The 17,883-nt window shown below is 46.3% G+C and overlaps 1 protein-coding gene across 1 annotated transcript in view; it reads right to left on the bottom strand.

The window, feature by feature from the left end:
- The window catches only part of AMFR (autocrine motility factor receptor), a 44,497-nt gene extending 31,126 nt beyond the window's left edge, over positions 1 to 13,371 (bottom strand). The window contains exons 1-4 of the mRNA XM_087729332.1: positions 12,998 to 13,371; positions 4,661 to 4,753; positions 4,084 to 4,248; positions 2,814 to 2,966 (exon numbers count right to left, since the gene is read on the bottom strand). Coding sequence (XP_087585458.1) covers positions 2,814 to 2,966; positions 4,084 to 4,248; positions 4,661 to 4,753; positions 12,998 to 13,264 — 678 coding nt within the window. The 5' untranslated portion in view covers positions 13,265 to 13,371. The remainder of the gene's footprint in view (positions 1 to 2,813; positions 2,967 to 4,083; positions 4,249 to 4,660; positions 4,754 to 12,997) is intronic.
- Positions 13,372 to 17,883: the final 4,512 nt, after the last annotated feature.

Raw genomic sequence — 17,883 nt, forward strand, 5'->3', positions numbered from 1 at the left:
GAAGTAGCCTGCAGTGCTGCACTCTAACCACTGCTCCACCTCAGTTCGTTGTAATGTTGTAATTACATTACAACTAAGTGAACTGTTATAAGTCAAGGACTAACTGTACTAATTCAGATTCTATTGGTTTACAGCACCAGGACAGTATGCTGATTACTATTTTTTAATTCAGTGTGTTTGAGAGAGAAACCTAACACTGAATCCATGGACGATTTACGAGACGAAAGTAAAAATGATGAGTAGTATGTAACAGAAAATGACGGTCGTATTAAGTAACTTGAAAGAGGAAGCGAATATTTCTAACTCTGCTAAACAGGAAAAGCTTGCAATTCCTATGGAGGACAGGCTCAAAATACAAACGAAGGAACTACAGGTAGACCTCGACTTACGACCACAATTGAGCCCAAAATTTACGTCACTAAGTGAGACACTTGTTAAATCAATGTTGCCCCGTTTTACGATCTTCCCTTGCCTAGGGTTGTTAAGTGAATCACCGCAGTTAAGTTAGTAACACAGTTGTTAAGTGGCTTCCCCCTCAATTTTGCTTGTCAAAAGGTCGCAAAAGGGGATAACAATGTCCCCGAGGACACGGGGACCGTCATAAATGTGAATCAGTTGTCAAACGTCTGAATTGTGATCACAGGGATGCTGCAACGGTTGTTAAGTGTGGGGGGAAAAGTTCTAAGTCAGATTTTTTTCAGTGCCGGCGTAGTTTGGAACTGTCACGAAATGAAGTGTTGTAAGTCGAGTTAAATCCCTGTATTTAACAAAAACCTTTTTAAAAAAAAAATAAGATGGATTTTGTTTAATGAAGTGCGGTTCAGAACAATCCATTGCTACTTAGGATCTCTGCCAGGCCTATCCTGATGCCAAAAACAAAAAAAGGGGAGGGGGGGCTGAGGGTCATCACAATGACACACCGAACACAAGAAAGGAATGTGATGTCACTGCAAAAGGACCCAGGTATTTAATGGCTCCCGTCAATCAAGCCAAAATAGACAAGGTCTCCAGTCACTTGGTAAAGCTGAGCTGCATAACCGCCTGCACAACCAACTTCCAGGAACACAAGGAGCTGGGAATTGTAAATCCGATACAGATCACCTCAACTGTTTATAGATTTTGTAATAGGTGTCAAATAAAGAATCAAAGGACTATGCAGCTTCTATGTAGATTCTGAGTGGCTCAAGGTTGACTCAGCCTTCCATCCTTTTGAGGTCGGTAAAATGAGAACCCAGATTGTTGGGAGCAAGAGGCTGACTCTGTAAGGCGTTTAGAGAGGGCTGTAAAAGAACTGTGAAGCGGTATATAAGTCTAAGTGCTATTACTATTACACTTCCTTCCTTCTTTCCTTCCATCCATCCATCCATGATGAACAGTGGTTAGAATGCAGTAACGTGGGCTGACTCTGCCCACTGCCAGCAGTTCAATCCTGACCAGCTCAAGGTTGACTCAGCCTTCCATCCTTCTGAGGTGGGTAAAATGAGGACCCAGATTGTTGTGGGGGAATAGGCTGACTCTGTAAACCACTTAGAGAGGGCTGTAAAGCACTATAAAGCGGTATATGTTGGAGTGCTATTGCTATTGCACTTCCTTCCTTTCATCCATCCATCCATCCATGAAGTGCAGTGCTTAGAATGCAGCATTGCAAGCTAATTCTGCCCACTGCCAGCAGTTCGATCCTGATCGACTCAAGGTTGACTCAGCTTTCCATCCTTCCGAGGTGGGTAAAATGAGGACCCAGATTGTTGGGGACTATAAGCTGACTCTGTGAACCGCTTAGAGAGGGCTGTAAAAGCGCTGTTAAGTGGTATATAAGTACAATTGCAATTGCTAGTTTGTAGAAAGGGAGGCCAAGTTAATAGCCTATAAATCTATTGAAACCTTTTAACTTTGTAGGAGGTCAAATATGGGAGCTATTCAAAGAGCGAGAGACCAAGGCATGCCCAGTACCGAGCTTCAGATATTAATTTAAATTATAATTACTTAATTATAAGAATCAGAGTTGAACCTTTGAAGTGTATGCCTCCTGCGCTTAGCCATGAGCGGCTGGGAGGGGAACATTCCTAGCCCGCAAATGCTGTAATCCTGAAATGATTATATAAACAGCGTTAAGACAGACCAATCTGTTCTCTCAAAATGAGCTGCATCTTCCAATGATTCCAATCCAGGTTTGTTTGAGCTTCGCTCCATAGACCAAGACTTGCTCAGTAGACCGAGTGCTGAATCCAGCAGAAAATCACTCAAGCATTGTGCAAAAAATAGAGTACTAGCAAGAGCACTTAGACTTATATACCGCTTCCCAGTGCTTTACAGGACTCTCTAAGTGGTTTGCAAAATCAGTCTATTGCCCTCAACAATCTGGATCCTCATTTTGCCCACCTCAGAAGGATGGAAGGCTTAGTCAATCTTGAGCCGGTCAAGATTAGTTGCCTAACAAAAATATTTCTGGTTTTAAGTCTATGCGCTGCTTTATCATTATATCTAACTATGTATTGTATTTTCATCCAATATATATATATATTGCCTTTGGACACATCCACCACATGTGAGAATAGGTGCCTGGTATCTGATTACATTTCCAACATTTAGCAGATATATTTTTAAACACCTTTCCTAGTCTTGCCAGTGGCAAAGGCCACCTATAGAACATTTTATACAGGTTTTTCCTTATAACTAGTTGCCATTGTCAATTTGTAATTTCTATCCTACATAAATAAAAATTTTAAAAAAAGGAATGGAACAACGGGGGGGGGGGGGTGAAGCTCAATAAACAAGAAAGCCTAAAACCTAGGTGATTTAACCAGGAGTCTCACCTCTGCAGCCATGAAGGATAGCGTGTGCATTCCATGCGCGTAGCCAATGATGCCGCACACCACTGCGAGGCCACAGCAGGAAAGCAACATGACAACCAGCAGGGTCAGGACTCGAATGTGGCTGTTCAGAGGGGTGGTGGGAGAAAAAGAGAGCTGAAAAATACCAACATGTGAGTTAGAAAATGCCCACAACCTATTCTGACTACCAGCATTCTTAGCTGACACACTTCAGAAGGTTCAGAAGAAGACCTCCATGGTATTGTGGTCCACCAGTGGCCGGCGGATCTGGCAGCTGATTCGGACAGCAAGGAGGTTGGGGAGGAACATGAGCCAGTCCTGGAGACTGAGGAAGGCTCTGATGAGGGCTCTGTGTCAAAGGCAGAGAGGAGGCCAAGGCCGTTCAACAGTTAGCAGCTGCCTTTGGAGTCAGACATCAGTGAGGCAGAAGAACAGCTGGAGCCTGTTGCCGATATGCACATGTGCAGAGCTGCCAGAAGAAGGGAATAGCTAAGGAACAATGGTCAACTCGGGAGTAAAGGCACAGGTAGATGGTGAATGGCCCCTTCCATAGGGAATAAAGAGGAGTGAAAGGGGAGTGGAGTTTGCAGGAGACAATTAGTTTGACTCATTAGGGTGAAGATCTGTTCCTGACTTCCTGCCAAGTAATTGCTGCTACACCGTGGAGTTTGGAAGATATCGTCCTGGCAGCTCTCCAAGCCTGATAAAAGGTCTGTAGTTGAACAACTTGCTTACAGAAGTTGTGAATGCTCCAAAATTTGAGGTTTTTAAGAAGAGATTGGATAACCATTTGTCTGAAATGTATAAGATTTCATGCCTGATCAGGGTGGGTTGGACTAGAAGACCCCCCCAAGCTCCCTTTCTATTATTATTCTATTCTATTCTATTCTATTCTATCCCATCCCATCCCACTCCCCTCCACCTCTACTCTATTCTATTTGTTATTCTATCCTATCCTATCCCATCCCATCCCACTCACATCCACCACCTCTACTCTACTATATTCTACTCTATTTCTTATTCTATTCTATTCTAATTCTATTCCATTCTAATTCTATTCCATTCCTCTATTCTAGCTTTCTGGCATGACATCCAAATTTGTGGCTCATTTCACCTACAAAATAAAAGTGATTTCCTGCATCCCAAATACCCAAGTTCAATGTCCAGAGTGACAAATTGGTGAGAGAGTCTGGTGAGAGGGCTAATGAAATCCCCTCTCCCTTTGCCCAGATACATTGAGAAATAAACTTACATATTCAAACCTGTCTTTGCAAAGCTGAACCATGAGATGTAGGAACACAAGTCCCGAAAACCAGAGACACCACATGACGACTTCGTCCACGGTCTGGACATTTAACACCCCAAAAATGAAAATAAACTTGTAGAAGATGAAGTTCCAAAACTTATCCTTCAGATGCTGAAAGAGAGATTTGCGCAGATAGTTATTATTCTTGTTTTGAAAGGTCACACTGCACTTTGTGAACTATTATGCAATAGGAGAAGCTGTCATTGGGTTATTAATTGGTGGATGGATATTTAAACTGCAGGTGGACAGTCATGCATAATTCACTTAAGGTTTATTCTAAAATTAAAACATACTGCTTTGTTTGTGAACATTTAATGAAAATTGATTTTTTTTTAAAGATAAAAACATACTGAACAGCCGTTTTTTAATAATTTTCTGGGGTTTTTGGAATTTCACCTAAAAATAACAAATTTTGCTATCATGGGCCCAGATAATAAAAATAGGTGAAGATGCCCATTAAAGAGAAATAATTTGGTGAATATCATTCACCCATCACTCATCACTCGTTGGAAACATTTCTTACCTGCCGTTCACTAACACGGAGGGGCCCAAACACAATGGTTTGTATTAGCTTTGCAATCAGCATCAGAATGCAACAGGCTGTATTCACCAATACCTGGGGGGTGGGGGGGAATAAAATAAAGTAGTAGAATTAGAATTTTGATGTATTAACTTTATGTTCCATCCATCTCACTATCAAGTAACTTGAATACAGCAGAATCTCACTATCAAGCGAGTAGAGTAGAGTCAATGGTGGGATTAAAAATTTTTTTACTACCAGTTCTGTGGCTTGGTGGGCATGGCATGTCTTGGTGGGTGTGGCTTGGTGGGCATGGCATGTCTTGGTGGGTGTGGCTTGGTGGGCATGGCATGTCTTGGTGGGTGTGGCTTGGTGGGCATGGCATGTCTTGGTGGGCATGGCTTGGTGGGCATGGCATGTCTTGGTGGGTGTGGCTTGGTGGGCATGGCATGTCTTGGTGGGCATGGCTTGGTGGGCATGGCATGTCTTGGTGGGTGTGGCTTGGTGGACATGGCATGTCTTGGTGGGTGTGGCTTGGTGGACATGGCATGGCTTGGTGGGTGTGGCTTGGTGGGCATGTCATGTCTTGGTGGGTGTGGCTTGGTGGGCATGGTATGTCTTGGTGGGTGTGGCTTGGTGGGCATGGCATGTCTTGGTGGGTGTGGCATGGTGGGCATGGCATGCCTTGGTGGGTGTGGCTTGGTGGACATGGCATGTCTTGGTGGGTGTGGCTTGGTGGACATGGCATGTCTTGGTGGGTGTGGCATGGTGGGCATGGCAAGGGAAGAATACTGCAAAATCCCCATTCCCTCCCAATCAGCTGGGACTTGGGAGGCAGATAATAGATGGGGATGGGGCCATTCAAAGGTGGCATTTACCGGTTCTCCAAACTACTCAAAATTTCCGCTACCAGTTCTCCAGAATGGGTCAGAACCTGCTGAATACCACCTCTAAGTAGAGTAGAGTAGAAATTAGAATAGAATAGAATAGAAAATAGAATAGAATAGAAAATAGAATAGGATAAAATAGAATAAAATAGAAGAGAATAGAATAGAATCCATCAGTGCTCCGTTGTGGAGGTTTGTAAGAAGAAATTGGAAAGCTACTTGTCTGAAATGGTGTAGAGGCGCCTGGTTGAACAGGGTGTCAGACTAGAAGACCTCCAAAGTCCCTTCTAACTCAGTTATTCTGTTTGGAGTGGAACAGAATGAAATGGAATGAAATGGAACAGAACAGAAGAGGTGTTTGTAAGTGCAGCTCATCTGTATACTAAATCTCAAAAAGAACAAGAGTACCGAAGTATCTTAAAACTCAGATTTACTTCCTTTCAGACATTTGGGACAAAATATAACACCCACTTAGGACAGCCAACAGCCATATGGGCTGTGGAAGATGGGAACTCACAACTACTAACATTAATATAGCACCACTTCAACATTTGCAGCGTAAATGATGTGCAACAAATGAAGCAAACATAAGAACAATCAAAGGCCTATTAATGCACACGTCATTATTTAAAAGATTTCAAACAAGGGCTAATCCGTCATTATGAGACTCAAGTAATTAATAAGAAGCTATAACTCTGATTTGCATACTGTAGACTACACCTTCTTGTCTGTCACTTTTTATGACATTTATTCATAGCATCTGAGTCACCACCTAGGTTTTAATTTATTTATTTTTACAGTGATTTATTCTGGAGTTCACAACATGATGTGGCTTAATGTTTTTAGTCCATGTCAATAACAGAAGTCACATAAATGGAAAAAATGAGATATAAACCAAAATAGATTTTTAAGTAGATCTGACTAATTCGGCTCTACATAAGGAAGTCATTCATCCTAATCATTATTTCTTACACCCTGAGAACCCTTCCCACAACATTTTGCAAAGTTTAAAAACAACTCTATAGCTGACATTCACCAAAGGGTCTCAGGACATCCTAAAGAAAAGGATTTGGCAAACCAAGCGACAGATTCTGTTCAGAAGCCTCGTCCATAAATCCCCTAATCCTTACATATTGGCAAGATATGCAAGGCTTTTGAAGATGGAATCAAATGAAGTTGATTTCAAAAACCTTTCCATAATTCTGCAATTGGCTTAACGGAGTAGGAGCAGCAAAAATATCATTGAAAAAAATTAGGATTGTAGTAATCTCTAAACATGTTATGTTTCTCCAAGGTGGCAACTTGAAGGTGGGTGGACTTCAACTCCCAGAATCCATTGCTGGCTGGGGAATTCTGGAAGTTGAAGTCCAACCAACTTCAAGTTGCCAAGCTTGAGAAAGGTGGACTCAGCCTTCCTGGGTAAAATGAGGACCCAGATTGTTGTGGTCAATAGGCCAACTCTGTGAACTGCTTCGAGAGGGCTGGAAAGTACTGTGAAGCAGTACATGTCCATTGTGGTTGTAGGTTGAGGATTACTGGTAAGTTTCAACCTTAGCCAGCAACAAAATGTGAGTTTCTGAAAAGCAGAGCATTAGAAAGAAGTCTCCAAGCAATTGGTTGTCCTGGCTGAAGAACCAGCTTAGTTTGTTCCCCTGACCAGAGGTAGCAGGTGTTTACCTGTTGCCACACCCCTTCCCCAGGTGTTTCGCTTCACTTTCTGTTGCCAAGCCACAGGGCCAGGACTGAGTTGGGTTGGGTTGCAGGCACAGGTAATGTCCCAGTTCTACATGCTGATTTTGATATCTAGTTTTAAAGCATCAAAAGCTGTACTGGTTTAACTACCAGAAAAAGGAGGGAGGAAGGAAGGAAAAGGGAGGGAGGGAGGGAGGGAAGAAGGAAAGGAAGGAACGGAGGGAAGGAGGGAGGGAGGAGGGACAAGGAAGGAAAGGAAGGGAAGACAAGGGAGGGAGGGAGGAAAGAGGGATGGGAGAGGAAAGGATGGAGGGAGGGAGGAAGAAAAGGGAGGGAGGGAGGGAAAGGGAGGGAGGGAGGGACAAAGGGAGGGAGGGAGGAAGGAAGGAATTTCTGATACTTCCTGCCAGCTTTCCACAAGAAAACTCCATGGGGAAGTCCTGATTCCATTGCATTTTTTTTAACCTACTGGTGTTCATTCTCTTTCTCTGTTCAAGTTCCTGAAACGATGATGACCTAATGGATGACGAGTCATCTAACTTTTAAAAACCACAATCTGTTATGGTTTTCTTATGCAATTAGTTCTCGGCTTACACAACAACCGGGCCCTCAAGTTCCGTTGCTAAGCGAGGCAGTTTTAGACTGAGCTTTGCCCCGTTTTACGAGCTTTCTTGCCACAGTTCTTAAGGGAATCATTGAAGTTGTTGAACTTCGTAAAGAGGTTGTCCGGTGCAGCTGGCTTCTCCATTGACCTCTGGCTCACCAGAAGGCCACAAAGGGTGACCTCATGTCTGCAACTGTCAGAAGAATGGGTCAATTGCCAAGCTTCTGAATTTTAATCACGTAACCACGGAGATGCTGCAATTATAAGTCTTTTTTTCCCCAGTGCCACTGTAAATGGCCACTAAACTAAATAGAGGGCTCCTGCATTACATTAATTGTATTAATTATTTTCTGTTACAAATCGTTCGATTTTACATTGGTCATTCTTTTACCCCAAGCGGCTGACGTTTTGAAAATGTGCACCTGGCATTGGGAGCTTACCTGGCACATAGGTAAAGCTAAAGGTGAAGGTTCCCCTCATATATATGTGCTACTTGTTGCTGACCCTAGGGGGCAGTGCTCATCTCCGTTTCAAAGCCGAAGAGCCAACGCTGTCCGAAGACGTCTCCGTGGTCATGTGGCCAGCATGACTCAACACCAAAGGCGCACAGAGCGCTGTTCCCTTCCCACCAAAGGTGGTTCCTATTTTTTCTACTTGCATTTTTTACATGTTTTCGAACTGCTAGGTTGGCAGAAGCTGGGACAAGTCACGGGAGCTCACTCCGTTACGTGGCGCTAGGGATTCGAATACTGAACTGCCGACTTTCTGATTGACAAGCTCAGCGTCTTGGCCCCTGAGCCAACCTTGCATATAGCACATACCTGTCACATAGCAGGCTATTAAAGCAATTCAGTAAGTAATGTGAAGCAATTTAATCCAGACATAAAGAAACCAAGAATCCTCACCCATTTGCCTTACAGGAGTTTTCGGAGAACTCATTGTAGTTGCACTGATCCTTTACATGCGGAACGTCATGTTCAGAGTGTGTTTGCACAATACGTTCAACGCAACAAAAATACCCTTTTGATCTTGTGCATTACGTAAGAGGAGCTACTATCTTAACTACACTGTGGGAAGCAGCTACCTGTAGGCTTATATTGAACAATAAACCAATGAAAAACAGGACAGGTCCAGCTCTCAACTTACATCAGTTCGTTCAATGAGCGTTCAAAGTTACAGCGGCACTGAATAAAAGGGACTGATGACCATTTTTCACACTTACAACCGTTGCAGCAGCCCAACAGTCATGGGATCAAAATTGGGACACTTGGCAAAGTGACTCGTATTTATGACGGTCGCAGCGTCCCAGGGTCACGTGATTCCCTTTTGCGACCTTCTGACAGGCAAAGTCAATGGGGGAAGCTGGATTCACTTAACAACCGTGTTTTTAACTTAACAACTGCAGTGATTCACTTAACAACTCTGGCAAGAAAGGTCGTAAAAAGGTGCAAAACTCTATCAAATGTCTCACTTAGCAACCAATAGGTAGAGCAGTGTTTCTCAACCTTGGCAACTTCGCTGGCTGGGGAATTCTGGGAGTTGAAGTCCAGACATCTGCCAAGGTTGAGAAACACTGAGGTAGAGGTAAAGATTCCCTTCGCATATATGTGCTAGTTGTTCCCAACTCTAGGGGGTGGTGCTCGTCTCCCTTTCAAAGCCAAAGAGCCAGCGCTGTCCGAAGACGTCTCCATGGTCATGTGGCCAGCATGACTAAACACCAAAGGCGCACAGAACACTGTTGCCTTCCCACCAAAGGTGGTCCCTATTTTTCTACTTGCATTTTTACATGCTTTCAAATTGCTAGGTTGGCAGAAGCTGGGACAAGTAACAGGAACTCACCCTGTTACGCAGCGCTAGGGACTCGAACTGCCGACCTTCTGATTGACAAGCTCAGCGTCTTAGCCCCTGAGCCACCACATCCCTTTAGCACTGTGTTTCTCAACCTTGGCGACTTTAAGTCCTGTGGACTTCAACTCGCCAAGGTAGAGAAACACTGCGTTTAGCAGCTAATATTTTGGGCTCAATTGTGATCATCGCTCAAGGATTACCTGTAGTACAGATGGCCAGTTTCAGTACAGTGGCCTTCAACATACAACTATTTGTTTAGCGGCCGTTCAAAGTGACAAGAGCCCTGAAAAAAGCAACTTACAACCAGCAACTCACAATTACAACTGTCTCAGGATTCCCACGGTCCCGTGGTCAAAATTTGGCCACTTTGGTATAGACGGCACGTTTTTTTCGATGGTTGCCGCACGTGATTACCATATGCTACCTTCCCGGCTAGTTTTAGATTTGGGGAAAGCCGGATTCACTTAACAACCATGTGATTCAATTAATAGCTAAAAGGATCCTAACAACTGTGGCCCCCCAAAAAAAGAAAGTTGTAAAATTGGGGGTGACTCATTGGACGAGCACCTCGCTTAACGGTGGAAATTCTGATTCCAGTTGTGTAAATGGGGGACTGCCTGGGTGTGAATGAATAAACCATGTAATGTAAATAAAACACGTGAGTTAAAGTTAACCTGTCTGTGGGTCCAGCCGGCTGTGTAAATTAAAGCCCGTGCATTCAAGGTGGAAAAGTGAATGACAGCAATGGAAAAAGTTGTCGCTGATTCCAACCCCTGCAGTTGTGAGTCTTGGCACCATGCAGAAGAGGGGTGGACTAGATTTCCTTCGCAACCCCTTCGCAACCCTTACATTCTAAGACCGTGATGGTGAACGGCGTTGCCCATTCCGGGTTTCTGGCACTCATGCACACGCAATGATCAGCTGGCCTTATGGGTGAGGCAATGCTGGAAACTGGAAGAGCTGGTCTTCCGTTTTCTAGCGTGCGCATGCGTGCTGACCAGCTGATCGTCGCATGCGTGTGCCAGAAGCCAGAAGCATGCACCATGCCGATAAGGTTTGCCATCACTGTTCTAAGACTTTAGTACTTAACATGCAGAAGAACGCAATTATTTTCATTCTCTCTCCCTTCAAGCATTTCTAGAATATGCCGAACTCATCGAGGTCTTTTTAAAGCAACCTGTTGAGAGAACCAAAACTTGGATCTTCTCTTGGAAACCAAGATCTCTTTCCAAGCAAATTCAAGAATTTGTCCATCGTACCTGTGTGGCGATGAAGCCAAGGACAACCTCAGATTGAAAGACTACAGCTTCCCTACAACCCAGCCATCGTCCAAGGTGATGGGAGATGCAATCCAAACCATCGGGAGCCCACCCAACTGTTTGTGCCAGGTTAAGAGACATGCCTGCACCACAAATATTCTTCCCATTGACTCCAAAGCAACTTCAATGCCTCCCCTCCCGCAGTTCTTTAGGGCCCTCATATTTTCCATGATTTTCTTCATCATACCACGACCCCAGAAAACGTCTTCTGCCCATACATCACTCAAGGCCGAGCTAGACATGGGAAGCTTCCTATTCTTCTCAAGTGCAAAGTTTCCTGGGGGTCTCTGAGCCAATCCCTCCCACTCAATCCGACTTAGAGCTCAGGCTTGCTTCAATGAGTGGTCCTACCACCTCTCACCTCCTCCCTCTGTCATAATTTTACTTCCTGACTGACACATTGGCCCCATCCTTGTACTATTGGCCCAGTTTTCCAAACGTGGCTAGGAGGAAGGTACCATCCTCCCTGTCCATGTTGGCCTCAGATGATGGGGTTCTCCAAATGGGACTGGACCATAACTGTCATCACCTGGTTTGTTTGTCGTACAGATGGGAAAGAAGAGTAGACCTGGGTCCTCTTGTATCTAGGTGGGCCCATCAAATGCTTTTGACTACAACTCCTCAAAACTCAGCCAAAAGAGTAGGGTGGAGCTCTCCAAATGCTGGTGGCCAACTCATTCTCCGAAGGCCCATCCCTCAATCCCACCCAAGAAGGTCCTTCAGCAGCAGCCTTTTCCGTCAGCCAGGTTGGCTAAGAATGAGACTACAATGCCCATCTTCCCTGAAGAGGCTGGACGGTGTAGAATAAACTGGAATTGGGGCACTCCCACAGAGGGAGGCAAAAAGGTCGAAAATTGATGAACCATCCTCTCATTTCCCACACCTAGGGAAGCTGAGAGTCATGCCTAAGGCTCTCAAATCACCCGTTATTGTCCAATCATCCCAGCTGGGGATCATGGGACCTGGAGTCATAAGGAACCTGTCAAGGTGACAGAGTGAAAAACCATCCTCCCCATACCCCCCCTCCCCGGCTGGGGACCATGGGAATCAGACTCCACTCAAGATTCACCAGGAGCACCAGGTCATGCTAGGAGGGCAGGGCACCCTCTCTGCCCGGGGTGGATAATGGGAGCTGGAGTGCATCACCCTAGGCTACGACACCCCTACACACACACACACACACACAAACAAAAACAACAACACACACACACCAACAACAACACCATCCTGGGATAATGGGACCTAGACCCCATCGCATAGGTTCCTCTACCTTCATCCACATACACACACCAGCTGAGGATAATGGGAACCAGAGTCCATCTCCCTAGATTTTCTCTATCTCTCACCCCCTCATCAGCTGGAGATAATGGGACCCAGAGTCCAACTCCCTAGACTCCACTACCTTCACCACCCCCACTAGCTGGGGATAAAGGGACCCGAGTCCATCCCCCTAGGTTCACTCTATCTCTCCCTGTCGCCAGCTGGGGATAATGGGGCCCTGAGTCCATCCCCCTAGGTTCCTCTATCTTTTTTTTCCCTCTTCCCCCCATCCGCCACCAGCTGGGGAGAATGGAACCTAGAGTTCATTTCCCTAGGCTCCTCTTCCTTCACATAGACACCCCAGCTGTGGGTAATGGGACCTGAAGTCCATCCCCCTAGCTTCCTGTCTCTAATCCCCTTGGGGACAGCTGGGCACAATGGGACCCCGAGTCCATCCCCTAGGCTCCTCTGCCTTCTCACACACAGACACACACAGACACACACACACACACACACACACACACACACACACAAACACACCAGCTGTGGATAATGGGACCTGAAGTCCATCCCCCTAGCTTCCTGTCTTCATCCCTTCGGCAGTTGGGGACAATGGGACCCCGAGTCCATCCCCCTAAGTTCCTCTATCTTCAGCCCCCCCTCCCGCCAGCTGGGCTTCATGGACCCCGGATTCCGCCGCCTCCCACTCTTCCCCCCCACCGGGACTCACCCAGACGCAGAGGCCGTCGGAGAGCAGGTAGTAGGCGAGGTCGAGCGCGGCGGGGCCGTGTCCTGGGGGCAACGGCAGGGCCGGCGTCGGGGGCGGCTGCAGGGCCGGCGCTTCCCCGTCGGGCGGGCCGGGGGCGGGCTGGGGGCTGCCGGCCTGGCGGAGGGCGCTGTAGGCGCTGAGCAGGGAGCCCAGCAGGGCCAGGGCGCTGAGCGCCGCGTAGACGCGCAGGCTGGGCCAAGGGAAGCGCTCCAGGAAGAGCAGCGGCATGGCGGCGGGGGATGCCGAGGGTCTCCCGGCAACCGCGGCCTCCACTGACCCACCGCTCGCTGGCTCGCTCGCTCGCTCCGCCGCCGCACCGGAGAAGGGCAGGGCCGACACGGACTGCGCTGCCTGCCTGGCCGGGAGGCGGAGGCTGGAGGAGGAGAAGGAGGTGCAGGAGGAGGAGGAGGAGGAGCCGGGACGGGCTGGCTACCCGCCCGCGGGGTCCCCACGGCCGGGCAGGGTAAGGCGGCCCGGGAGCCGCAGGGCCGGCCCGGCGACGAATCCTCCGCTGGGCTCCCCGGACCGCGGGCGGGGCTGCCTTACTCGCGCCCCCCCACTTTGCTACAATGTTGCCCAGGGAGCTGCCGGGGGGCGGAGGGGCTGCGCCCGGGGGGGGCGGGGCGGAGGGGTTTGGGGGAAACGGCCACGCGGGAGGTACAACACCACACACACCCCCATCCTGGGGGCAGGGAGGACAGGGGGGGGGAGTGAGTGGGCTTGACAGGTCAATGGGGTGAGAGGGAGGGGAGCGATGGCCGGGGGTGGGTGGGATCGGCCTCCCCCTTGCGCCTTGGGGCTGGTTCTTAGAGTAGGAGAGAGCTGGAAAGGACCCTTTGAGGTCTTCTAGTCCAGCCCTCCCCCTCAAGCTGAAGTTAGACTGTCAGATAAGTGACAGTCTCTAGTCCAGGGGTATCAAAACGTGGGAACTTTTAAGACTTGTGGACTTCAACTCCCAGAATTCCCCAGCCAGCCATGCTGAGGAATTCTGGGAGTTGAAGTCCACAAGTCTTAAAAGATCCCAGGTTTGGACACCTCTGCTCTAGTCTCTTCTTTCAAAGTTCGGGGAAGTGGGGGAGGGCGAGGAATTCTTGGGCCGGGCTCTGGATAAGGCAGGGGTCAGCAACCGCGTGTGGCTCTTTCATTCCTCTGCTGCGGCCAAACCGGTAGTGGTTTGGCAGCCTGGGTCGCTGGAACCGGCAGCAACCCAGGCATGCCACGCCCCCAAACTAGCTCATTTTTCAGTTCTGCGCATGCACAAAACAATTGTAATTGCGTGCCCACAAGCAAACCAGCAGTAGTGCCTGCCGGAATCCACCCCTGCCCCAAACTTATCCACTTTAAAGACTTGTGGACTTCCAGAATGTTGTGGCTTGCCAGCAGAGCTGGCGGCAGAGTCGGACAGTGAGGAGGTTGGGGAGGGAGATGGGCCAGTCCTGGAGTCTGGGGAAGGCTGGGATGAGGGCTCTGTGTCGGAGGCAGAGAGGGAGCCAAGGCCATCTGACAAGTTATCAGCTACTTCCAAGTCAGACATCAGTGAGGCAGATGAACAGCTGGAGCCTGTTCCCAGTGTGTGCGTTTGCAGAGCTGCAAGGAGAAGGGAACAGCTAAAGATCAGGGGTCGACTTGGGAGTAAGGCCACAGGTGGAAGATGAATGGCCCCTCCCAGAGGAAATAAAAGAGGAGCGAAAGGGGAGGGAAGTTTGCAGGAGACAATTAGTTTGCTTAATTAGTGTAAAGATTTGTTCGTGATTCTCAGAGACTCCTTGCCAAGTATTTTCTTGTACAGCGTTGCGTTTGGGAGATATCAGCCTGACAGCTCTCCAAGCCTGATAAGGTCTGTGGTTGTAAATTCAACCTTGAAAGACTGTTTGCAGCATTGCAAGGATCCGTCTGGAGATCGGCAGGCAGAGATATGAAGCATCCCACTTATTCAGGGTGCTGGGAAGGGTAGGAATCCACCGGGAAGTCAGGAGTGCAGGGGGGCTGCAGTGCTACCCTCAAGTGGAGTTGTACACTGTGCTGTAATATTTGAACTTTTCACAAGGAATGTAATAATTTTGATAATAAAATACTTAACTTTAAAAAAAAAAAAGACGGTTTGCCAGGACTTTGCTGGATGGGAATGAGAGGAATTCACATTAGCTTAATACAAAGGAGTTTTGTCGGGACAAGGAGTCGCCTTTGTGATTTTGTGAAGCCTCGGTCAGAACACCGAATCCCCCAGCCCTGCAGTAGAAGGCGGGCTCCCTAAGCAGCTTTGAACTCCTGGAATATAAACATACAAGCAAAAAGCTTCCCTCCCAGGCAGTTGAGCCCTGCCTTGAAGAGTCACATCCTGTCCTGGTGATTCACCCTTTTCAGCCCTTCGTTCAGGCTACCAAACGTCACACGTTGCTGCTCCGTGTGGCCTCTAGACTTTGGTCTTTCCCGTCAAGCAACGCCTCCTCTTGCACCACGGCCCGTCAGGTGCTGCTTTGGGACTGTAAAAATGTCAGTCTGCCTGGGTCGGATTGCTTTGAAGCGCTGTGAAATGAAGCACCTGGTACAGCAGCTGCCAACTGCCAGGTGTTTGGGTTCTTCTTAAGGCAACTTCCATCATTTCTGGCTAGGCTTGACAGTCCAGGAACTGAATTTGTTTTCGTGTTATCTTTATGTAGTATACATACACTTGTTTGTGTGTGTATGTCTGTATACATATGTATGTGTGTTTGTGTGTCTGTCTATACACACACACACACAAACACATACACATGTTTATATACATATACACGGCAGCTCCGAGCACGCTTTGCTCGCACAAGCACGAAGCCAAAGGCATCAGCCTGAAGATGACAAGTCTGACCTCATCGAAACGTCGGCAAGATACTTTCAATCTTACATGGGAAAAGACCCAAATACACCAAGACCTGCATATATACATATATACACACATATACATATATACACACACACAGTTTGTGTGTGTGTTAGTGTACATGAAACTTACATGCATGACAAGTTTCCTAATACGAATCTACTTTCCTATCTACCTGTTTAGGAATAAACAAAACTAGTTTTTATAGCACTTCTATATTGTGGTTTGGTCAATGAAGTGTGTATGAATCTAACCGACAAATGCATACGCAATTGCCATTTTCAAGGAGTCAGAATGAATGCTTTTTAAAAAATATATACAGGTAGTTACAACAATTCACTTAGTGACCATTCAAAGTTACAACGGCATTGAAAAAAGTGACTTTTGTCCATTTTTCACACCTCCTGTATTGACTGTTGCAGCACCCCCATGGGATGCTTGACAACTGACTCACATTTATGACGGTTGTAGTGTCCTGGGCTCATGTGATCCCCTTTTGCAACTTTCTGACCAGCAAATTCAATGGGGACGCCAAATTCACTTAACCACTGTGAATCAACTGTAATGATTCACTTAACAACTATGGCAAGAAAAGTTGTAAAATAGGGCAAAACTCAATAAACAAATTTCTCACTTAGCAACATAAATCCTGGGCTCAATTGCGGTCCTAAATTGAGGACTACCTGCAGTAGCATAGCAATAAACCAAAATACAATTTAAACATGAAAGGGAGTCCCCATTATTCAGACATACTTATTTTGACAGTAAAATGGAAGCCTTGAACCGACAAAATCACATGGCCCCCGGAAGCCAAACTGGCCAAGCTAGTCATCATCATGGAGTACAAATATTAAACGTGAAAATTACTTCTCTGCAATGCAGCAACAATATGTGAGCCAGAAATCAGCATTTTTGTACAGAAGCCTGTAGAAATGAATTTGCTGGCCTCAGCTGATAGGAGGCATGACACAATTTGAAACTCAGGGGTCACTTGCTCACTCTGAGTAGTCCTGTATATTTAGTTTATACTTCTTTAGCTTCCTTCCTCTTCAGTTCTATGGAAGGCAGAGAGAAAAATGGAATGGCAAGAGCTGAGTAAGTTCGATGCAATGGGATACCCTTTCCTTCCTTCCTTCTTTCCCTCCCTCACTTTCCTCCTTCCCTCCCTTTTTTCCCTTGGTAAGCACCCAGACTAGTCCCTGCAGTTTTCTTGCCAAATTTTTTTCCGAAGTGGTTTGCCCATTCAAGGTTTTTTATTTTTTAATACAAATTATACATATTATAGGAACAAAGAATTGTCTGAGTCTTTTCTTTTACATCCTCCCATTTACATAGTCCTTTTTACAATAAGTTTCATTTTCACTTTCAGCCAAATTATTTTTTTCCATTATTTTTCTTCTTTATAGTTATTTTTTCTTAATATATAAACATCTTCCATTGCCCCTTCGAAGTTACACCAAATTTTCATTTCTTATTTTCTCCATTGGTATATTTTGCTGTAAACAGCATACATCCTCTAATTCAGTGTTTTTCAACCTTTTTTGTGCAAAGGCACACTTTTTTCATGAAAAAAATCACGAGGCACACCACCATTAGAAAATGTTAAAAAAATTTAACTCTGTGCCTATATTGACTATAGGCAGGTGTTTTTCCCACGGCACACCTTATAGTATGTCACGGCACACTAGTGTGCCGCGGCACAGTGGTTGAAAAACACTGCTCTAATTCAATTTAAACATAGAGAGCATTTCTTTCAATTTTTTTCTACAATTAACAATCTACTATCATTTCTTTATTTCTTAATTAGTTACATCGCAATAACAATCTTGCTACTATTCTCTTTAGTCTACTAACGTAACTCTTTTTCCCTTTCTTCCTCTTTTCACCGTTTCCTCTTGGGCTCTCAAAAATTCCACTTTTAATTCTTTTCCTCCTTCTCCCCCTTTCTCCTAACTTTCACAAGTGGTTTGCCACTGCCTCCTTCCTAAGG

This window comes from Thamnophis sirtalis, unplaced genomic scaffold (genome assembly GCF_051295495.1).
Source record: "Thamnophis sirtalis isolate CommonGarterSnake01/CBP01778 unplaced genomic scaffold, rThaSir2_p1.2 scaffold_14, whole genome shotgun sequence".
Taxonomy (NCBI): domain Eukaryota; kingdom Metazoa; phylum Chordata; class Lepidosauria; order Squamata; family Natricidae; genus Thamnophis; species Thamnophis sirtalis.